We start from the raw sequence: 24,297 nt of genomic DNA on the forward strand, positions 1-24,297 counted from the left end.
TAGTTTCACTTTTATCCTTAGTACATATTACCATCTAACATACTATACTTAGCACATATTTCTGTCTAACATACTACATATGTTTTACTCATGTATTTGCTTCATGTCTGTAGCTCTCTCTTGAATGTAAGCTCCAGGAGGGTAGGGGTTTTTTCTCTGTCATTGCAAGTTGTATCTCCAGCACTTAGAATAGCACGTGGTAGGCCTTGATTAATTAATAAATGAGCTATGTAATTAAAATAAGTTCCTGTTCAGGGCATGGCATTGTAGAAAGCTGCAAAGACACAAAAACGAGTAAAGGCACATGTTTCAATCCGAATGAGACTCAGAGAGAAAGTGACGACTTACTGTGGCTGTGACTGTGCATTCATTTCATTTCTCCATCCCTCTCCTTTCAGGTTTTGTTAACCCTGGATGATGACCTGGATGTGGTTCGGAGGGACCAGATCCCTGTCTTCTGAGCCTCCAGCATTAAGAGAGGAGAGAGGAAGCGATCGACCTTGGTGCTGTTTCATGAAAAATGCAGGGCCTGCAGCAAAGTAACCACTGCCAAATACTCCACTCACCCCCTGTGGAGTCAACTCTGAATACATTCACACAGAGAGGAGAGGAGCAGGGGAGATTCAAACCTGCAAGGCTGGAGGCAGAAGGGAAGTCAGGGCTCTGGACAGAGGCGAGCCCTGAAGGGTCGAGAAGCCCCCATCCCCTTATGTCGCAACTCTGAACTAGACATGGACAACCTCTGCATCAAAGTCAACTTGCTATCTTGGGGCCCCTCCCACATTCACCTGGGACTCATCAGCAATGGCAGAATGATGCTGCACCCTTCCCTCCAGCTGCCTCCATGCCCACCAGAAACTTGAGGTGGGCACCCTTTGCACTTCTGCAACATCTGCTGCTCTAGACATCTCCGAGCACCAGCTCCTTGTCCAGGGTCCTGGGCTGAAGTTGGCTCCTCGGCTGATGTTGGCTCCTCAGAGTCTGGCAGAGGAGTGGACCTGATGTCCTACTCAACTGGGATAGATGTTTTATCAGCACCAGCTGGGCACCTCCTCAGAAGGACTGCTGTATGTTTCCCCAGGTTCCTCACCTCCCTAGAGAGACTCTGGATTGGGCCTGTCACACACTCCTCCTAACAGGTCGCTGGGACCAGAACTTGGGTGCTTACCTATTCCTGGTGTCTTCATCTCAGTGCTGTGTGTTGACCCCAATGCTCAGGCTCCGCCTTCTCCAGAAGGCCCTGTTACCCCACAGACCAGCTCCAAGGTGGAAAGGAAATGAGAGAACTTTTCTAGCAGCAGGAGGGGCAAGAGAAATGACCGGCAGGGCTGAGGCAAGTGACATCAGCATCAAGCAAACAGGCCTCACCTTAAGGACTTGGGCTCCTAGAGAAATCCAGCCAAAGCAAAAGGGCATCCTCGTGCCTCCAGTTCAAACAGCGCAATTCTGTGCCCACATCACCTTTGGGGAAGAAATGGGTGTTTCATCAGGGACACTGCACTAGGGTCCTGTACACTGACCCAGCTCTGAGCTGTCACTTTCTGCAGATCAGGGCCTGCAGGCTTGCTCCCTGGAGTTCTCTAGAAGCAATTCTCAGGGCCTCTGCATTTTACTCTCTCTAGTTGCAAAGAGCACAGGACATTAAGGGTTGCCTTGGTCGCACCTGATTCTCATTGTCTCCCGTAAGGTGTTGAGAGCTCAGCATTCCACATCCCTCCCCACTGTCTGGCTGTTCTGCCCCTGAGAGTCCTACTTTGACCAGGCTCCTTGTTACCTGAGTGTGATGTAATCAGAAACTATGCACACAGATGTGCACACGTGGATATATCTGCCTGTAAAGTCACCTCTCACCTTTGCTTTCCTGATCATTCATTAGAGAAATGGATCAGCCATTTAAAAAATTTAAAAAAACAACTATTATTCTTTCTCTAAAATATCTGATAATGTTCAAAAACATTATGGAAGTTTGAATAGCAAACTTTCCCTGGTTTTAAAAACACAAAGATGCTTTTAATGAAATATTTTGTGTGTGTGTGTGTGTTTTCCTAAAATGCCCCCAAATTTGTAATTGGTCTTCTGTTACTCTTTATTCCTTAAAAATTGTTGGCATCCCACCCTGGAGACAAAAATCCTTGCCTCACTTACATGGTCGTGGTATGATCACATGAGCTAACACATACTGGTGAAAGTGTTCTATAAAATACAAACTCGTACAAAAATATATTGTTGGCTTGCATAGGCCATATGAAGGCCACCTATTAAATGGTTGTGTTAGTCTAACATCTAAAACAAATTTTGAATCTGTTTAACTATGGCTGAGTTGAATTAATTCGTTTCTTTTAATGCGCTAATGGTTTCAAATCCAAAAAAAAAAAAAGATCCACTAAGGAAATGTGAACAAAGTCTGTTCAAGTAGCTCTGTGGCCTGAGGTGAATACGTTGTAAGACACATTACCTGTTCAGTAGCTTTTTGGGAAAATACGTCCATGGACATGGGGAGAGGCCTTGTAGAGATGGATAAATTGTGCTGCTGTATTCTTGACCATTTTCTGATGTCTTGTACTATAAACTCACACACTGTGGTCAGTTTTGTCCTCTACAGCAGAACTAAAACCCAGACCAAGCCCACTCATATAAATATTAATCCTAAAGCCAATTGTTGCTCATTCTCCCCACAGTGCCCATCTCGTGGTTCCAGGGCACCGGAGGGGTGGGTAGGAATGCGGTGCAGGAAAACCAGAATTTTTCAGAGCCGATGGGCCCCTCTCCCTATGTAGTACAATGCCTGTGCTCATGGACTTCACTCTTGACAGGGGAAGGGAAGGCAACTCTGAACGCCGAGGTCAACAGGAGGGTAATTGGAGAAAAACAGCCCCTACAAGGCGGGTCTTGGCAGAGCAGGCCCAGAAGTAATAAGAGCAGTTCAGCTGGAGCAGGACTGCGATGGGGCGGCGGGGGGGGGGGGGGGGGGGGGGGGGGCAGGACAGTGCACAGGGAAATAGCCTCTTCACACCTCAGGGGAACGCTGCCGAGGCCACGAGGCCACGCACCTGCCGGTGCTGGATGGTTGCGGCTTAGCCCGGGTTATTTTAGCACCGGCGGGAGCCAGGGGGACGCGGGATCCATCTGAGGAAGGGACTTTCCGTGACCCAACATCACCCGGCCAGCTCCTGGGGCAGAGAAAGCAGCAGCTGCTTCCTTCAGCTCCAAACAGCCACTGGAATGCTCTGCGGGGCCACGAGCTGCACGGCCAGTAAAGCAAGGAATGCCCACATGTTTCTCATTCCGGGAGACAGTCTCTCCAGGTAAAACCTGGGGCGAAGGGAGAGAACGATAAACGTTCTTCATAGAAGGAACTGCAGAGTCGGAGCAGGATCCTTGCATCAGACTTTAGTCCGAATACATTCGCCGTGGGACCCCCGGCAAGTTGCCTGAACCCTCTGATTCCCACCTTCCCATCCAGGTGACACTACCTGAGCGTGACAAAGGTGGCGGTGTGCAGAGCACCAGGAGCCCTGCCCACACAGAATGGCCTCAGCCAGCACCACGGGCAGGCAGGGCCAGAGCAGATCTCTCCCCGCTGTGTCTCCCTCCTGACACCAGCTGTTCTGTTCCCCGCCCTGCGGGTTCCTGGAGGCCCTCAGGGAGTGGGAGGCCTCACCTGCAGAGATACTGCTCAGAGCTATCCACCCTCCCAGCCCCACCCCTCCTCGCCCCTTGCTGCATTTCACTGCCTCTGGCCCTTTGTACTTTTATTCCAACTCAGATGAAAAGTTGCTACCACAGCTAGGGCCAAGAGGGAAGTGGGGCTGGGTATGATGCCACTCTTCGCCACGGCCTGCTCCACCCCGGCTGGCCTCCTCTCTCCAGCAGCTATTACTACCGATGCAGGGGGCGCCGTGTGCAACTGTTCCCCATCCTCCCCGCCCATCAGCCCATCACCAAATGTCCGGGTGGTCAGCTCCTGTGGAGCAGGGCTTCTGCCTGCACTGACAAAGCAGGTCCCAGGAGGAGGAAGCAAGGGAGGTCCCTCGGGTTTTGAAATGACCTTGCTCACCACAATTCTGCCCGGTTTTTAATTTTGTTTTTAAATCTGTTTGGAGACGATGTACCAGTGGGGCTCAGTTTGACATCTCCTCGATGTCAAGGCACCTAACCTTAGGCCTTCACAAAGGAATTCAGATAGGCTTGGCAGGAGTCCCAGGTTAGCTTCACCTCTGAGTGTCTAAAAGGCCACAGTGATAGAGTTTTCACTCGGACAGGACTCTGCAAAGGACGGCTGCTCTGAACTCCAAGGAGGGGTTGGAATTCCTCGTACGGCTTTCCTGAAGTGTGGTCTTTCTATGCCCATTGAAATACAAAGAACATGAAGTGTTTCCAATCATTCGCACAGAATTGTCCTTTACTCCCCCAAATCTTAGGGAAATGGAGCTCTGCCCTCTTCCTAAATATCTCCAGATTCAATTTCATAATTACCCCTGAACTCTACATTTTAACAAATTCCTTGGTTCTAGTCTACTTTTTTTTTTTAATTGCCTTGAATTCCCTGTCATCTAAGACATCATTTCTCTGGGGATCAATTATAGCTGATCACCATATTTTAGCACAGAACAGCCTTGAAGTCATGTCACATTTTAGTCAAGTGCTAAAGTCTGGATGCCCATCTCTTATCCCAGCACTAAAGTTATAATTTAGGTAACAAGATGTTTAAATAGTGAAAGTTTTTTATGTGAGGACAAGAGAAATCGGGCATACAATCCCATGATGCCTAACTTCTGGGCCCCTAATTTCCTCTAACTCAACATTCTTCATGAATCTAAGTCTTTTAAATGAAAGATTATCCAAAATAATCAAAAGCTTTCTATTTTAAGAAGCTATAACATTGCTATCTGAGAAAAAAGTTTATTTTCTTTTTATGATTTTTTCATAAAAATATCATTCGAGGTTATTTTTTCCATTGATTTTTTTAGAGAAAGTGGAAGATAGAGGGAACAACAGAGAGAAACAGCAATATGAGAGAAACACTTCGATTGGTTGCACCCTGATAAGGGCCAGGGAAGAGCCCGCAACCAAGGTATGTGCCATTGACCAGAATCAAACCCGGGACCCTTTGTTCGAGAGACTGACGCTTTGTTCACTGAGTCAAACTAGCTAGGGCCTTTTCATGATTTTTTAAAATATATTTTATTGATTTTTTTACAGAGAGGACGGGAGAGGGATAGAGAGTTAGAAACATCGATGAGAGAGAAACATGGATCAGCTGCCTGCTGCTCACCTCCTACTGGGGATGTGCCCGCAACCAAGGTACATGCCCTTGACCAGAATTGAACCTGGGACCTTTCAACCCACAGGCCAACACTCAATCCACTGAGCCAAACCGGTTAGGGCATGATTTTTTTATTACATTGCTTATCTGAGCCTTTGCAAGGCTCAGTACCTGGTTCTAGGTAGGCCCCTTCAAGGAAGAGAACAAATCCAGTCTTGAGGTTCACTCACTGCTCTCTTAACATGGGGCACCTTGTAAAGCACCCTACTCTTTGGGAGTCTATTTCCCCTTTATCCTCTACTTCCTTGCTACTTCTCTGTTCAGTTATGTAGAATCAGAAATACTGCTTCAGCCAATAATCAAGAAATATCTGAGCAGGTCCAGCAATGAGCAAAACACAGAGTTTCTGCCATCATGGGGTCTATGGTCCAAAAAGGAAGATGTGCCCTAGCTGGTGTGGCTCAGTTGCTTGAGCATCATCCCATGCACCAAGAGGTGGCTGGTTCGATTCCAGGTCTGGGCACATTCCTCAGGTTGCAAGCTCAATCCCCAGTAAGGAGTATGTAGGAGGCAACGGATCGATGGTTCTCTCTCATCTGTTTCTCTCTCTCCCTCTCCCTTTTTCTCTCTCTCTCTCTGAAAATCAATAAAAAAACATTCAAAAGGGAAGATGTACATGAAACAAATAATTATAATTTGTTAATTGCAAGTGGGCAAAGAGCTCCAAGAAGAGAATGGCACCATCTCCCTAATTCTTAGGAATTGCAACAATCCCCCCTGCTGAAGAACATGCTTGGCACTGGGGTGCTAGGTCTGCCCTTTTATTGGAATCTTACTATAGGAAACTATTGCCCTCAATTCCCATCTCCAACGCCTAGAAGATTAAAGTTGGCAGAACTGATCACTAAAACAGTTGACAGCTGTCATCAGGCTGTCTGCCAAAGACTTGACAAACATTACCATATTTAATCCTGAAAACACCTCCTCCATGAAGTCGGTATTATTACTATTTCCCAGATGGAGAAAATGAAACATAGGGAAAGTCACTGTTCCCTAGATGAAGCGAATAGTGCAGAAATCTGGATTAGTAGTCAAAAATTAGTAGTTTAAGTAACAAGACCAGAGAAAAGAAAGACAGATTGTGGTGCAATGATGATTCAACTTTTATTTGTGCATGTATCTATATCTGTAAAACACACAGCCTAAAATTACATAACTACTGAACATATTAAAAGAAGAGAAAGTTTTCCAAAACTCAGAAGATACGTGTCTGTTATATAAACCTGAGTAACAGTGAAGCCTACTGTGCTTTTAGGAAAGCCAACCAATAAAACTACAGTGTTGGATCATTTTGGCTCTCTAAACTGGAACAGCTGGATTTGTATAAGGACTGCTGCTCCCATTTCTAAGCTTGTAAAGCTAAGACCAAAGACCTTTATATAAATTCGATGATTGCACTTGGCAAAGGGCTATAGACTGAGGGACTCATTTTAGATTAAAATATGTGTTGTATAAGATGTCAGGTTACCACTGGGAGCCTGTTAGTTCCTAAACAAAATTAACAATGGAAAGAAAGCACAGGAATGTATGGTGTTTTTTTATTCCTAAAAAGCATTCGGAGACAAAAACAAACAACAAAAAAACTGTCAAGAATAAAAAAATCCTCCAAAGCTGCTTCAGAAACGAATCCATGCTGGCTCAGTAGATCAGGCAGAATCTATGCCTCCAATTGATGGCTGACCCATTTTTGTTTTTCAGGGCTGGGCCCAACCCTCCCATCCTGTAAAGGAGTGGTTCCATCTGCCAAATTGAGGCAGAGGAAATAGCCTGCATTGAACTGTAAAATGATAACTCTTCATTTGGGGTACAATGATAATGGTGCTAAGTGTTTCTAAATTTGTCCATAAGTAAGACAAAAAAGCAATGTGATGGTTTGAAACGCTAAAATACTAACCAATTTTCCTCTCCTATGCTAACCTGTCTCTAAGGCTTTTAAAAAAATATTTGTGAATTTGCACATTCACCATTCAGCAACATTTTAAAAAATGGGATTTAACCTAGTTGAGTCATGCATTCCCAGAAAACTTCCCTGAGGCAGTCAGTTCTCCACCACTACAATCTGGCTTCAGCCTTTTTCCAAACTACAGATCTGAATGTGATTAAACCACATGAGAAAACACCACCAAGCAAGAAATGCACAGCACAACCACAGCTAAAAGCTGGGTTTCCAGTCAGGCCAGTGTGGCTCAGTGGTTGAACACTGACTTATGAACCAGGAGGTCACAGTTCAATTCCCAGGAGGTCACAGTTCAATTCCCTGGCAGGGCACATGCCTGATCCCCAGTAGGGGTGTGAAGGAGGCAGCAGATCAATGATTCTCTCTCATCCTTGATGTTTTAATCTCTCCCTCCCTCTCTGAAATCAATAAAAATATATATTTTTTGTCTGGTAGCTTTCCCTTGATATAATGTCTGTGAGATTCATCTGTGTGTGTACAAGTAGCTTCATTTTGTGAATATGACATTTCATTTATCCATCCTCCTATTGATGATGTTTGGTTTGTTTCCAGTTTGGGGCTACTGTAAGAAAGCTTCTATGAACATTCTTACACATATCTTTTTTTTTTAATATATATTTTATTGATATTTTACAGAGAGGAAGGGAGAGGGATAGAGAGCTAGAAACATCGATGAGAGAGAAACATCGATCAGCTGCCTCCTGCACACCTCCCACTGGGGATGTGCCCGCAACCAAGGTACATGCCCTTGACCGGAATCGAACCTGGGACCCTTCAGTCCGCAGGCCGACGCTCTATCCACTGAGCCAAACCGGTTTTGGCTTACACATATCTTTTGGTGAACTTATACAAACATTATTTTCCGGGGTAGAGTAAATAAGTCTTTAGTCTTAAAGAAACTGCCAACAATTTTCCAAAGTTTTCATTATCACCGATGAGAGTTCTAGTTATTCCACATCTTTGCCAACACTTGGCACTTGTCAGTTCTTTCCATTTTAGCCTTTCTGGGTGAGAGAGTAATGGCATCTCATTTCATTTTATTTTGCAGTTCTCTGACTGCTGGTGTCGAGTACCTTTTCTTAGGCTTCTTGGCCATTTATGTAAAGAATGTTTTCAAGTTTTTTGCCAACTTTTTAAAAATCAACTCATGAGGCTTTTCCTTTTTGATACATTTAATGTTTGCCAGTCTGTGACTTGAAGAGAAATACTTAAATTTAATAAAGTCCAATATAACAATCTTTTCTTTTATGGTTATGCTCAGATAATATTTCCTACGGTTTTTTTTCTAGAACACTAATTCTCAAATTGTTTCGTCTCAGGATCCATGTATAGTCCTAAATATTATTGAGAACCTCAAAGATGTTTATGTAAATTATATCTATCAATATTTACCATGTTAGAAATAAAAACAGAAAATTTAAAATATTCATTTAAAGATAGCAACAAACCCACTACATAATACAAATATTTTACTTTATAAAATTTTTACTATTTTTCAAAAGAAAACAAAAAATTGTGAGAATAGTAGCAGTGTTTTGCATTTTTGTACACCTATTTAATATCTGGCTTAATAAAAGACAGCTGGATTCTCAGGTCAGTTTCTGCCTTTACTCTGCTGCAGTATGCATTTTGCTTGAAGTATATGAAGAAAATCCAGCCTTAGAGAAATATGTAGTTGGAAAAGTTAATAGCCTTTCCAGATAATTGTAGCTATACTTCCTTGATACCACACCAAAATTAAGAATGGTAGTTTCCCGAAGTTGCAATGTGGAATTTGAAATCGTATCAGTGAACTCTTTGCCATGTTAACCAATTGGTATATCTTATAGTTGACGGGTTTTAGTATGTCTTCAAATATGATTATTCTAACTTATCTTTTTGTTCTAGTTGTTGCTGTGGGGCTGATGATCTGCCACTCACTCCTACATCCTACCTTACAGTGAAAATCCCCTGCATAGCTTTTTAAGGAGATATGTAATTAAAATAATTTCCCCTCAAACATGTAAGTAAACTGGAAAGCCAGCAAACTTTACATAGCTGTTATAACTTGCATTCATCTTAAGGAGATTGAATTTATGCATGGTGGTCACATTTCTATGGGTTTTACAACCTTTAGGGCATATTAGGGCTCCCCATGTAATAAAAATATGACACATCCACGACCTCTGTATGAGAGGCAGTGTGCAATAGAAAAAACACTAAATACTGAATAGTCAGAATACTGAGTTTTAATCTTAACTCCTAAGAAGCTGAGACAAGAATATTGTACTAGTTTCCTACAGCCCATGTGGGAGTAAATGATCCCGAAGGTCACTTTACCTGTTTCAATTTTGGGATATATTTTATACATTCATAAGACAAAAACTTAAGGTGTAAATGAAATAAACACCCACATATCCACTAACCAATTCAATTGAACATACCAATGTTCTTGATACTATCCCCTTTCCTTCTAAGAAGTATCCATTATCCTGAACTTTGAGTTTATCATTTCCCTAATTTATATTCTTATCACATCTGTAGACTATCCCTACACAATAGTTTGACTTATAGGCATTTACATTTTATGTAGCTTTATCCTATACAAGTCCTCTGCAACATTTCCCCCCCTCAAACTTCATGCTGGTAAGATTGGACTAAGTTGATGTGGCTGTAATGAAAGAGCTAATTCTTGCCCCAAAGTGCTTGCATCCATTTTCTCCACTATAATATGCAAGGAGGAGAGTGTAAATGGAATAATCTCTCAATATTCTTCCAGATCTGAAATTCTATCTTTTACAATAGCATAGAGGTGTACAGTTTGCTCTAAAGATATAGTGCTAATCATAATTATGATATTTGAAGTTGATTCTTTGATCAGGAACATAATCCCCAGGGGAAATGTGTCATGGTGTCATTTTCAGACACTTTGGCAAAATTTAAAGGTTATTTGAATATGAGACTTTAGTTTGCAAGAGAAGTTGTTTTAATACCAGGCTTGAAGTGTCACATGGGATTATCAGAAAAGAGAGAGAATTCACAATGCAAAAATGCAAAGTTTATTTTCTTAAATAAAATACTATATTTATATCTATACAAATAATTATTACAACCATTAAAATGTTACATTTACCAATAAAAATTTCAAAACTTTAAACAAGAGCATGGTTCAGAATATTCACACCCTAATACAATGCATTTGTAAAAAGATGTCAAAATAAACAGGACCTATTCTTATTTACAACTGTAGGACAATCCTGGTCATATTATACATATCTGCTCTGGATTCCATTACAAAACAAGTTAGTTTCCATTAGAATTATAAACCAGGTGATTTACAGTAATAGGACACAGTGCGCAGCGGGCATGCTGGCATGGAAATAGATACAAATATTACACTTCTGAAAGCACTACAGTTGGGTTTGTTTGTTTTCTGGTGACTGCCCTACAGTAAGCTTCTTGCCCAGTGTATCTATAAATAATTTGTGAAGGTAATTATGTTCTCAGATTTTTCCACCTATTTTTACCAAAATGAATATATATATGGCCTGCTAAAAGTGGAAGCAAATCTTTTCTTCACAGTAACACAACTGCAGCATTTTAAGCAACACTGTCTGGTCCCTTTCTTCTTGGAAGATCAACAGTTCAACTCCCCTTATAGGTTACCAATATAATCAAGTCCAGTGCCTCAATGACCTCACAGATGAAAAATTGATTTAAGAGTCAGGGGATGTGGAACAGAGATCCAGAAAAGTGAAGAGGGGATCAAAATGGAGTAAACATTAACTTCCTATGACATAGTATTATATATAACCAAACACATAACTGAGTCCCCCAAAATAAGATATTTTTTTAAAAGGTTAAATTGCAAACAAAGAATTATCTTCTATTTCTCATAAAATCTCTAATGAAGATTATGCAGTCATCCAAAAAAACACCAATTTGGATATTGTGCCAAATATTTTCAACACAAGTTGGCTCATGTTTATGTAGGATCTAAATACATGCATGATATAGAAAAAGATTACGGTTGATGGGGTTTGTGCAAATCTAGAAATAAGGATGTTGGATGACCATCACATACAAGCTCTGAGTTTAAAAGAAGTTTTGCTTCTACCTAGTAAGTTGTTTATAGGATTGAAATCAAAGATGGCTCAGAGAATAAGGCAATAGTGAGAAACATCAGCTGTACTTGTCTTCCCGGTGCTTGATTAGTTGACATATACCATCCTGGCTGGTCCTTTGCTTTAACAGAGGAGTGGGTGAATAATATGTTCCAATGGCTGGTCTTGGGACCAGAGGCACTGTTTCAGGTAAAGTGCAGTACCAGGGAAGAGGCATGTGAGCAGAACTAGAAATTGTGTCCAAAAAGGTCCTCAACACTTCTTACCAGCAAATCTGGACTGCCTCACTCTACATTTGATGTCCCCTACAGACACTGGTAGAAACACCCATGGGCTCACACAGGAAGTGTAGAACGCAGGGCAAAACATGGTTCATTAAATAAGGAACAGAGCTATATGGCATATTCAATATTTTAAATCAATTTTTATTTACTTTTGTTTCAAAAATTCTTATTGTCACTTAATACAGTGGGAGACATAGTGGTCTCCCAGGAATTGGGAATCACTAATTTGGGAGTATGACTTCCTGTCACACACTGACCCAATAGATGGTGTGCCCAATAAATGTTTCAAGGCAAAGGAGTAATCATCATGCTAAGGAAATAACCAGATTCCCTGCCACCTGTTTGACATGGAGCAGATGGAAGAAATTAAGAGCCTAGGTACCTATGTATCAAAGGAAGGGTACAGCTAAGAAGATGTATATCTGTAAGTCTTGATCCTTTCTCAAATTCTTAAGACTTTACTCCCATTGAAATGTCTTCCCATATTTTTTTTTTTGGAGTATAAGTTTCAGCCTCTCCAGGAAATGGCTGATGTTAGAAGGCAAGAACAAGGCAAATGAATTATCTTTAAAATAACTTTAAATAATTTTGTTTAAATAATTTTGTATTTTAAAAGACTGATTTTAAAAGTTGACCCTCATTGAAGTTCACCCTGACATGTGACTAAAATTGCTGCAGAAAAACATTCTCTCCTCATTTTTCTCTCTCCACAGTTCTAATACATAAATTTTATAAAGCATGATCACTCTGGAATTCTCAGTCCTTACTTAGATAAAGGGTGCCATCTCTGATATCCCCAAAGGGTCTTACAATAAAAACAAAAATAAATTTCCTGAAGTAGTATAAAACATCCCAAAACAACCTGTTTGTACCAAAAAAAGAAAAAAAATACATCAAATTTAATTTATCCATGATTGACATATTAAAAATTACACATGATGAGAAATCTGAAATTTCTCACCTCATTAGAAGTTACTGTGTGAAATGTTTAGAGGAATCAACCACTTTCTGGAACTGATTCCATGTGATTCGCAACACTGAAAGAGAAACTAATTTAATCAATGATTCTCAATTACATCTCATACATAAGTTTGTGTACTTCCAGAAATTAAAAAATTATTTGTGGAAATGATTTTACATTCTATAGTCATATACTAGAAACCAAGAATAACATTAAATTTACTATAACCAAAATTGGTTATGGTTCTCTGCCAATCCTTTGTCAAATATTACATCCAGAGATCGATAGATATTAAAATAAATTCCACCCCCAAATCATGCAGCTCTAATGATCAAATACTTAATACTGCTGATAAATCTCATACACTTGTGCTTTTAAATCAAGTAAGATTACTATGCTCTGAACACTTTCAGAATTGAGTTCATATGAAAAATGGCCTCTTACATATATATGCACATTTCTGTAAGATAATTAGGGCTATATGTAAGCAGGAGTCAAATTACTTGAAGATGGTCACATCCTTTCTCCGGTGGTCAAATAAGCCTTACTTAGGAATAAAGACTCATTCGGGATCAAGGTGTTACATGCCTGGAATGAAAGCTCTGAGAAATGTAAATGCTACCTCTGAACAGAGCTGAGCAGAAAAATACAATCAATGCAACAGAGAAGTATCTGAAAGTTCCAGGCTTTGAGGCCATTCCATTGCAGAGTTCAAATTGAGCTTCTCCTTACCTTGTTACCTTAGTCCCAATTATATCTAAGAGTCCCCAGTTCTTCAGAACTCACTAGCCAGTGTGTGTGTGTGTGTGTGTGTGTGTGTGTGTGTGTGTGTGTGTGTGTGTGTGTGTGTGTAAGAGAGGTGCGGCGGGGGGGGAGGAGAATAATAAATAATCAAACACACTGAAAACTGTCCTTGAAACTGGCAGCCTGGACCTTTCAAATACAAAGAAAAACTTGAATGTTAAAGCTTAAAACTCAGTTAAGATAAAACAGAAGTCATAAATCTCACATTTTTGTCTCAAGTAACAGTTTTAAATGATGCGTTTATCTGTGGCTTTGCTGAATAACTTATTCATGAAGCTCTCCTGTTCTTTCCCATGACCATTTTGAAGGGAGAAAATACAAAAGCTTTTCTCATTTACAGTATTTTTGCCCCCAGGAGGCTGCTTCAGTCAGCAGCAGGAGCGGATGGGAAAGTTTGGTGAGAACAGTTGAAGAGGCACAGATGACCCTTTTGCTGAGTCTTTAGAAGAGGTATTCACTGGAGTCACTGCTCTAACCAAGCCCTAGGAGGCTTTTTTAAGGAGGACAAAAAATGCTGGTTCTTGGGTTCACTTTGTTAACAGAGAAGACAGAACAATTTATATGCATCTCTCCCACTCCATCCAGTTTTGGCAGAATACAACAACAAAAAGTAGTGGGTTTGAGAATATGAGCATATATCGTTGTTGATTTAGTTTGTTTTCAAATTCAATGTGAGTATATACATATATATATATATATTTAGATTTATTATTAACTTCAGTGGGGCTTCTTAAGCCCCCACATCAAGTTTTTGTATACTTCAGCAGGTCTTGGGTCTCAATTTCCCAATTTCAGATGGCAGGCCTATTTTTAAACAACCAGTTTATACTTTAAAATCTGGGTGTACACACACACACACAACATACAGACATATATAAAGATGGTTTCTGAAGCACCATTTCTCATCTGCCATCAGGAAAAATAATGAACAAATTCATCTTCTTATAATTCTACTATGAAGGCTAATAATGCAATATACAATGCCATATTTTAAATAAAAATATCAGTAAGTGAATATAAGGACAGACATAAGACTTTGCAAAGAAATATCTAAAAAGTAGGGTTCAAATAACTCTGTAGATTCCAAAGACACTATTTACTGATCAGTCCCTACCAATTAAACAAATGTAAAAGAATTTACTTTAAAATCAATAAATAGAATGAATAGAGAATATGAAAACAAAACTCAACTTATGAAACAATTTTTAACTGAACACATGCAAAACTCCACAACTGCTCTTATCCTTAAGGGCTAATGTAAAACGCAAGCACAACATGAAAAATATATATGTAATTTTCTTTTTAACTTTCTATCTTTAAGGATCTTGGCACATTAAAGGATAACATGGCTCCCTAATTTGAAGAACAGGACATGAAATTCAGATAACTAAGTAATTGTTATACTACTAATTAAGAAAGAAGCCCCTCCCTCAACCAAATCTTGGGAATAAAGGCTGATTAAACAACTCAATTATTTGCTTGACTTTAACCATGGATATACATTCTGTATTAATTCAATACATGCCATGGGTAAGAAATTGTTCTAGATGCTGACATCAACCAGCATTTGGTTATGAGTCATTGTGTTTTCTAGGACTATCTGCATTTTTTTTTTTTTTTAGAACAACTCAACTATTTCAACTAGTTTACAAATTTTCAACAATAAAGTTCAAAATTGAGGTCATTCCTACTACTCAACACACCCCAAGATGATCTCCCCCAACTTCCAGCTGATTAATATTTAGGGAATATAACATTACAAATCAAACTTGAAAATGCAAATCTGCTTGGAAAATTTAAAAAGCACATCATGCAATTAAAAATGAAAGATAATTTGTTTTTGACAACCCAGTATTCGCATCATCTGACACAGCTTCCCTACATTCAGAAGAAAACTGCAAATTGATTATACAAAAACATACACACGCAATTCTCTCTCCATGTGCATGTATGTGTGCATACACATACAAATACAATTGTAATCTCACCTGTGACATTTACACTTAGTCTATCAGTATTTAAACAGCTGAACTGCAGTCATGACCTAAAATATGGCTTATGTTGTGGGCAGGTCGGTTTGAGGACTGCTTGGAAGAGTCAGAGGCAGAGGAGTTTGCGATGGTAAGCAAAGGTGACATTGCTGAGCCATCAGGAAGAGCTGTAGCTATTTCTGGAAACAAAGATGTCATATTAAAATTGGATAAGTGAGAGTTGGGCATGTGCATTGGTGGCATATCAGGGAGAAGAGGAAAACTTGGTTGAGCAAAACCAACAGGTCTTGGAGGAGATAAAATTGATCCAAATCGGTTATTTAAACTCCCACTGTTTACCTTCTCTGTGCTGGGATTTGAGAACATTTGATTTGAAAAATAGGGGATCGAAATATCATTGGACAGTGTAGGGTGAGCAGGAGAGTACGGGGGATAGAAGGAAGGTAGAGTATTTTGGGGATCTACAGGGATGAGTGCTGGAGTTCTAGTAGCACTAGGCTGAGTAACCTGTGGAATGAAAGAAGTATTAGCATTTATTGGTGGGTTCATGCCACCCTCAGGAATAAAAGGAAAACCAAAATTTTGTGATAGTGTATGCTGGTCAGGTGCTGAATTATCATTAGGTACTTGAGGGCTATCAGGCATGAAACGAACAATACTTCCTCTCTTCTCTGCAGTAGGTTGCTGGCGTCCAAGAATCATACTGCCACTAGCAGAGAGAGGAAGATGGGGAAGACTCGGATCAAAGACATTACTATGCCTTTGATTTCCAGAACGATTCCTTTCAGGTTGACGAATTTTGGAACCACTGCTGTCTTGCAAGGGATGCCTTGATCGCTGGGGAACTGAAGAATTAGTTTGACGTACAGGAGGCCCTTGTTCAGAATTTCCATGAGACACAGATGGATGTGGCAAAGCTGGCCTTGCAACACCATGCATGTTGGTTGTGACTGGAGGATTCATGTGGCCCTTGGTCCCATGACTGTCAGTGATCCTCATGGGATTGGACTTCTGCACAGAAACATTGGGACTTGTGTTTCGACCTTGAATATCTCCTGAGGAAGAACTCGAAAAAGGAATATTCAAGGTGCTGTTCCTGGTATTAATTGCACCTAGGGGCATGTCACAACTTTCCCTATTCTGATTCTCACTCTCTCTTCTAATATGGACACTTTCGTGAGTTGGGGGACAATTATATTCAACTGCAGGGGATGGACCACACTGTGTATTCCTCTGATGTTCCGAGAGTGATCTCTGGCTCCCAATGACCTGATCACCAAGGTGAGGGGCAAGCAAACTCTGCATGAAACTTTGATGACATGTATTTTCACTGTCCCTTGGTGGGATAGCATTTCCTGCTGGGATGCTATGAACTGGTGGATAAGGTAATCTTTTTTGGCGGTCAATTGGTGGTGGACCAGGGTTTTGACTAATTCGAAAAGCCTGAGACTGCATACTCCTCAATGATGATACAGAGTTACCTATTTCATTATTTCTTGAAGACTGTACTTCAAAATTACTCTGGGGCTGTTGAATGGCTCCAGTTGGTTTAAATGTCTGACAGTCAGACAGGCGGATATCTGAGGCAACAGTATGGTCCACACGACCCTGCATATTATGAAGGGCCAAACTCTTATTTCTGGGTACATCAAGATAACTTCTCATTTCAAGCTGATCTGAAACTCTAGAACCCTGAATCGATATACCCATTCTCTGCTCTGAATTAGAAGATGTCTTTCCAATGAGTGCCTCGGCAGAATAACTTGAAACTCTATTTCTCTCTGGTCTGTGTGGAGTACAGGTCATGTCTGAAGGTCTAGTCACAATACTTGGTTGGGACACCATCTGCTGCTCTATGCCTCTTGATGTCAAGAGCCTCTGCATTGGATTATGCCCAGTTACATGTTCAGAAGAAACCCCTGAGCCTTGCTGTCTACTTCCAACCTCCTGTTGCTGGTGCATAATATCTTGATTGAGATGGTTTTGAGGATGGTTAGGGTGGTTCCGGCTAGTTGAAGGGTTTTCACAACTCTTTTCCGACTGGGAGCTTCCGAAGTGTTGCTGCATCTGTTGCTGTATCTGCTGATGGTGGGGATGTGGCTGACCACTCTTGGATCGGGATTGGTCAGTCCCATGGTGCTTCGGTTGTAAGGAAAGCTGGGAGGCCTGAGTGCCCTGAACAAGATTCCTCTTTTTCTGCATATGAACTTCCTGTTGCAAAGTTCTCTGTTGGTGGACATTATGGGGCTGAGAGTGGACAGAGCTCTCTGCATGAGGTATGTGATGCTGCAGTTGATATAAGTGATGCCTTTCCCTCAACTGCCCTGCTTGCTGCTGCTGTTGCTGCTGCTTTAAGTAGAGATGGTTACTATGCAGGTGAGATACCCCTTGAGCTGGAACATGCTGTTGCAGGACCTGCAGATGTTGACTGGCCTGGTTTTGCTGCTGCTCAGCAACCGAAGGCTGAGAACTGCACTGAACTTCAGTTTGTCTCAATGCAGGGGCCACAAAGTTGTTACTAGGTGGAAATAATCGCGTAAGGCCATCTCCATGTGCCGGGTTGCTAATAGGCACAACTGAGTTTGAAGAGTTGGGAGGGATCTGACTAACCATCATTTGAGTATGATCAGAAATGCTGTCTGGAGTTCGGCTAACCAGGGACATACCTTCAAGCCTGAGGGAGGCTGGCTGACAATGCTTTTGACGTTTCGCTGAAGACAGTAGAAGGTCATCTTGGACAGCACGTTTAGCAGAGTCTTTACGGCTTTCATGACTTGGCTTTATGAGTGGCTCTTGAATCTGTGAAGTTGGTACAGTACCAGTCATAGTGCTTAGTTGTTCTTGAGAATATTCAGTCATCAGAGATGGTCCAGGAGGCTGACTGCCATAGGAACTAGATGAAACAGTCAGATTAACTGTAGCAGAAACAGTTGTTGACTCTGAAGTCTGAGACAATCCAGCACAGCTGACGAGAGAATGGTTGATGCTGCTCTGATGGATAAGATTATTCACACTTAAACTGGTAATGCTTGGTGGCTGAGAATTCGAAACCTGCAAAGAGGCATTTGATGTTTTAATTCCTACCGAACAACTTGGTTTTTCAAGGGGCCTATCCACAGTTGCTTCAATTGAATCCTGAGAATTAAATTCATTTGGTGTTGCTTCTGCCTGACCTGGGCTATTCTCTTTAGAGACCTGTGTTTTGAAAGGCTGGTCTCCCTCTAAAGGTGATGCTTCAGAAGGCTTTGAAGTAACTTCCCTTGTATCAGCCTGGGTACCAGCTTTTCCTTTCTCAAGGTTCTCCTGGTCAAAAATAGCTCTTGCTGCAAGAGCAACTATATCAGTTTGCTCTACAAAGGTACAGCTGTCACACGTATTAGTTGTTACATTGCTGGTGACATCTTCTCTAGTTGTTTCAGGAAGCATGGATGCAACTGAGAAACTACGACTACTACCCGAGCTGGTTGACATGGGAGAGTCAGCCTGCCTACTGGTGAGCAAAGAGCCATGAATAATCTCCTGATCAGGGATGCAGGAATGATGCTGTCCTGGATCTCTATCATCACTGTTCATCAGCAACAGCTCCTGTTTGGGATGCAAATCAATACTTGAATCAATTATTTTAGAACTTTCTGAAGAAAAGTCAGGATGGTCCACCTGGACTGAAAGAGATGATTTCTGAGGGTCTTTTTCTTTAGCAAGACCAGACAGCAATGCAGTTAAACCTTGCTCCTTTAAGAGACCTGTAGTTTGCATTCTATCTGATGAATCTTGCTCAACTCCGCAAGGTTCAGCAATGATTTCTACCTCAGAAACACAGTCAGTACTTGTAGTGCTTGTGGTAGATGATGAACCAGAAACCTGAGAAACCAAAACATGGGGATCATTTGGAGATGGAATCAACACATTGGCTGAAGTACCGAATTTGGGAGCATCTGACAATGCCAGACTAATTGGTGGCTTATCCTGAGATGTCTCTTGTTCAACTATGGGGACAGAATCTTTGGATTTTGCTGGGGCCACTGCAAAATGCTCACTTGTTATAGATTCTTGGCAGGGTGAGTTAGACTCTTCTGCTGACTTAGATTTGGGTACAGACTCAGGTATCACCGATTCCAAATTCGGAACATCCAAAGAATGTGAACCAGAAACACTCACAGTACTTTTTGTCTGGGACATAGTGACAGATGGCACCACAAGAGGGGGGCTTTCCAGCAGTCCATCATTACATGGTGGCTCTGCTGAGCCTTCAGTGCTGGGGCACTCCACCTGGCCCACATCACTGACTGGATTCAGGGGGCATGCTGCCTTGTTAGCTGCTAAGTGTTTCTTGACACCTGGCTTCTTATTCAACCTTTTTGACTTCACATTAGGCAAACAAGCTACAGTGTTCACTGAGGGAGTAGTCACTAGATTATAAGTACTGGATAGTGTGGCTGAAATATCTGTTGTCATGGGAGATACTACAGTTGCTGTTAATGAAGCACAGTTAGTTGGGGTGGTTTGATTATTTGCAATAGTTTGAGGATTGGCAGGCTGGCTAATAGACAATTGTACACAGCTTTGCCCAGCCATCTGTGATATGCTTTGATTGAGGCTGGCCAAAGCGCCGAATGTGTTCAGGGCAACGTTGGTATTTGGATCTTCGCTGGTGGTGGGTTGAATAATTTGCATAGGGTTTTGGTTTGTAGTTCCTGATGAAGACATCACAGGCTGCAAAGCAAAGAGCTGTCCATTTAAAGAAATGGTTTGAGGCTGTTGTTGGTTCGACATGGTAACAGAAAAAGTTTGTGTTGAATTAGATGTTGATAAAGATGAAGGTCTTGGTAATATGTGGACAAGATGCTTTCCACCAAAAGTTTGTGGGGTCGAAACATTTTGCACTGAATTAGACCCTATTATAGCATTGGCTCCATTGACAGGGAGTCGAACAGAACCAGAAGGTGGAGCTGAGAGGAGTGGCAAAGGATTCTGATTAGCTGCCTGTATGATTACTATCTGTTGACCTACAGTTGGGTTGGGAACCTCTGCCCTCATCACTGTTGGGCATGGAGTGGTGCTGGGTGGCTGAAGAATTATAACGTTTTGATTAGCTGGAGCTGCTTTAACAGCTGTCCCTACTGGCTGAGCCATTTGAATCACTTGCATTGCTGAATTCAATGGGAGGATATTTGGGGGGGTCTGAGATTTAACTTGTGGCTGGGCAATAACTGGCTGCATAGGTAACGATGGACAAGAAGGCAAGGTTACAACTACTTGCTCAACTGGCTGCCCATCTGCTGGAAAGGAATTATTCAAGTTGATGCTTGTAGCCATATGTCTACTGTGCTTGCTTGTGGTGGGACTAGTACCAGACTCATTTAATACTGGAGTCACAGCAGAAGACGGTGTCTGGCTTAAGGGCTGAATAGTGTTTCCTGCCAGTTGCAAAGTAGTCCACGTTGTCTGCGTGTTTCCAGATGAGGAAATTCGAGTAAGGCTATTAATGTTTTTCAAATCTGAAGCACTAACAGCTGAAGAAGGCAAAGAACAAGAAAGAGTCCAACCATTATCCAAAGGATTTGCAGAAGGACTGCTCACAGGAGCGGTGGTCTTCCCTCCTCCAGGGACAGATGGGGCCACCACTGCGGTAACGCTTGTGGAGTCTGTACCCTTGCTAATGCTCATTAGACCATTATCACCTGCAGATCTGGGAGGCTGGGAACAGACTGTGGTGGTAACTGAAACAACAAAGGTGGTTTGAAAATCACTTCTCAAATCCTGTGTGCTCAGGCAGGACTTGCCTCCAGGGTTCACTTTAGTGGTAGTTGCTGAGGAGCTAGAGGGGACGCTTGTGGCACAAGGGACTGTTTTTTTCAATAATTTGGGATTCTCTTTCCCGTTCTTATTTTCAGAAGAATTCTGATCATTTAGACTTGTGTGCAAGGACCGATGTTGGCAAGGTTCAGGTCCTACAGGAACAGCAACCAGTGAGCCCCTGGTGGTACCAAGCACATGTGAATCGCTTTTGGAGGTGGCAAGCTTGAGAATATTTTGAGCAGGAATGGTAGCCGGAAGACAAAGAGGAACAGGCTGGTTGGCAGCCAATGCAGAAACTGTGGTCTGATGCCATGGCTTGTTTTCAGAAGGGTAAACTCCAGAAATAGACACAGGAGTCACAAGATTGCAAGTCCTCTGCACTGGCACCACATTGGCAGTTTGCTTTTGTAAATTATGGCCAACATTAAAGGTTATCCCCTGAACAGCTGCTCCCTGGCTGTTGCTACCAGGCTGACTCCCATTGGAATAAACAATAATATTTTTCTGAATCTGGTCACTGGGAATAACAACAGAGACCTTTGAGTTTTTAAGATTTCCTTTCCAGTGGATTGTGGGATCATCATATAAGCATATGTCATTTGCTTTCAGTAATTCAATATATCGGCCATTTTCTTTTTGAATTTCTTCCAATTGTTTACGTAGCTTTTTAATTTCTTCAGCTACAATATTAAAAATATAAATGAAACAATTACCTGTAAACATCAATATTTACAATAACTTAAGAACTGTGTACTAAAACTAGTGAAATCTAACTTTAGCATTCTAAATACCTCAATTGAGAATCTTCAGCTATTTCCTAATACAAGTTCTTTCTTCTTTTTAGAATGGTATCTCAAACTTCTATCCCATCTTTTAAAAGTATATATCTTTAAAGGTAAACAACTCAAAGGTCAAAAATTACTCAAAAGCCTGGCTGGTGTTGCTCAGTGGTTGAGTGTCAACCTATGAACTAGGAGGTCTCAGCTCTATTCCAAGTCGGGGCACAGGCCTGGGTTGCAGGCTTGATATCCAGTAAGGAGTATGCAAGAGGCAGCTGATCAGTGATTCTCACTCATCATTGATGTTTCTCTCTCTCCCTCTCCCTTCCTCTCTGAAATAAAAAAAAATAATAATTTTTTTAAAAATTACTCATAATGTAGAAATCTTAAAACCCTCAATTCAAAAATTCCCAATAGGGCATCTACAAAGGTAAAGCAAGGGAGACATACTGATATCATGGTAACATGCTAGGAAAATAACAGTGAATATCAATATCACAGCCTACAACAGCTAACATTACTTATGGTGGTAATAGTCTCTTTTATAAATGGCATTAAACTCGTTTCTAATTTACCCTTTGAAACAACAGAGAACAAGTAGAACATGTATGAAATAAAGTGGTAGAACATGGAGGAAAGCGTCAACAATGGAACTTGCGTTTTCCTTAGCAGGGACAATGTATGTTACCCTACTGAGTAATGGAGATGTCTACACTCCTGTTTCTTTCTAAGGAAGACAGCCCCACCCTTGGATCCTACTAATGGGGCAGCCTGAGCTGCTGCTATTTATGCTCTGTGACCCCGTACATCCCTACTTGTCTTGCCACAGGGATAGGTACTCTCCCCATTCCCTCTGCCAAAGGCAGCCCATCCTTAAGGCCAATGCCCTATGAGGTAGCCTGAAATGAACAGTTCTGTCCTGACAAGGGTGAGCTGAGACTAGAAAATTATTTCCTTGGATATTTAAACTAAGAGACACAGGAAAAAGCTGTCAATGTGCCATGGACATTAGAAATTTAAAAATAATTATTATAGACCAAATAATAATGGTTGTTCTCACTTACTGCACACTTACTATATGCCTGGGACTTTTCATTCACTGTCTCATTTAATAACAATAACAACAATCATAACATAACATTTAGCAAGCATTTACTTGAAGTCCCAAGCTTTACCAGAATTATCTCTTTTAATCTTCATAACAACCATGAGATGGGAACTACCTACTGTCTTCATCATTCTCAGATGTGAGAAACAGGCTCAGAGTAGTTATATAATTTACCTAAAGTTAACCAGATAGATGCTATAATTATCCTCATTTTAAGATAAGGAAACTGATACTTGGAGAGATTAAGTAACTGACGAGAGGTACTGAGTGATAAATGAAATCAGGACACAAACCCAGGTGGCCTGACTCCCAAGACCACTGCTCTGACCACTGTTCTAGATAGTCATGTGGACCATGAGTATGTGGAGAAAACTACTGGGAGATGAAGAGTGAGCAGATGCACAAAAAAAGCACCAAAAAAGGATGATGACGAAGATGACAAGCAGTCACCCTGAAGCTGCCTCCTTTGCTGCTCTGACCCCTGGCCTGGCTGTTCAGCTTTTCCTGGCCCTCATGCAACTTGTATTTTTTTCAATAGTTTCCCTTTTTCCTAAGGTAACTTGACTGCCTCAGCCTCTGGGCTGTGAAACCAAAGAAGCTCTCACTAGAAAAGTCTACAAATCATTTTATAGGGTGCCTCAAAATGGATACCAAACATATATATCTAGCTACCTGACAGCATCATAACCAGGCCCTGGGCCATAAAAGACAACTGAGCTACTTGAGGGGATAAGTTGTTATCTAATTGAAATTCTGAAGGCTAACCTTCAAGTATGCTCTCCAGTATCCTTCCCGTTTCTTATAAACAGCCCAGCATTGCCCCACCTCCACAAATTCTGCCTTTGTTTCTCTCCTTTTAATGTGACCTTCTGAGGTGTCACAGGAAATTCTCTCTCTGCTCTGTCAGTGGCCTACCACTCTGAGCTTTATACTTGCCTGTGATATTCTTCTTTTCAGCTGTTATAAGGAAACCCATTCTCCAGTTCAAGTGGAAAAAGAGATTCACTTGATAACATAGAAAGACTCACTTCTATCTATAGATCAAATATTATTAAATGATTAGGCAGTCTGATGCGCACATTACATGTAATATAAACAATCATGAACTGAGGGTTTGGCCTTTGAGCAAATTCACAGTTTAGTCTTGGCACAGGCATTATCTTTATCTTGTTTTTAAGTTATACT

The 24,297-nt window shown here is 41.3% G+C and overlaps 2 protein-coding genes across 2 annotated transcripts in view; one reads left to right on the plus strand and one right to left on the minus strand.

Annotated features, from left to right (window-relative positions):
- SIDT1 (SID1 transmembrane family member 1) overlaps positions 1-2,364 on the plus strand; it is a 115,855-nt gene extending 113,491 nt beyond the window's left edge. Inside the window, 1 exon segment of the mRNA XM_080655418.1 lies at positions 399-2,364. Within this exon segment, the coding sequence (XP_080511544.1) occupies positions 399-461 (63 nt within the window). The 3' untranslated portion in view covers positions 462-2,364.
- Positions 2,365-15,061: 12,697 nt separating this feature from the next.
- The window catches only part of USF3 (upstream transcription factor family member 3), a 53,226-nt gene continuing 43,990 nt past the window's right edge, over positions 15,062-24,297 (minus strand). The window contains exon 7 of the mRNA XM_080657934.1: positions 15,062-21,905. Within this exon, the coding sequence (XP_080514060.1) occupies positions 15,454-21,905 (6,452 nt within the window). The 3' untranslated portion in view covers positions 15,062-15,453. The remainder of the gene's footprint in view (positions 21,906-24,297) is intronic.

The sequence above is a fragment of the Plecotus auritus genome, assembly GCF_963455305.1.
Source record: "Plecotus auritus genome assembly, chromosome: 2".
NCBI classification, from domain to species: domain Eukaryota; kingdom Metazoa; phylum Chordata; class Mammalia; order Chiroptera; family Vespertilionidae; genus Plecotus; species Plecotus auritus.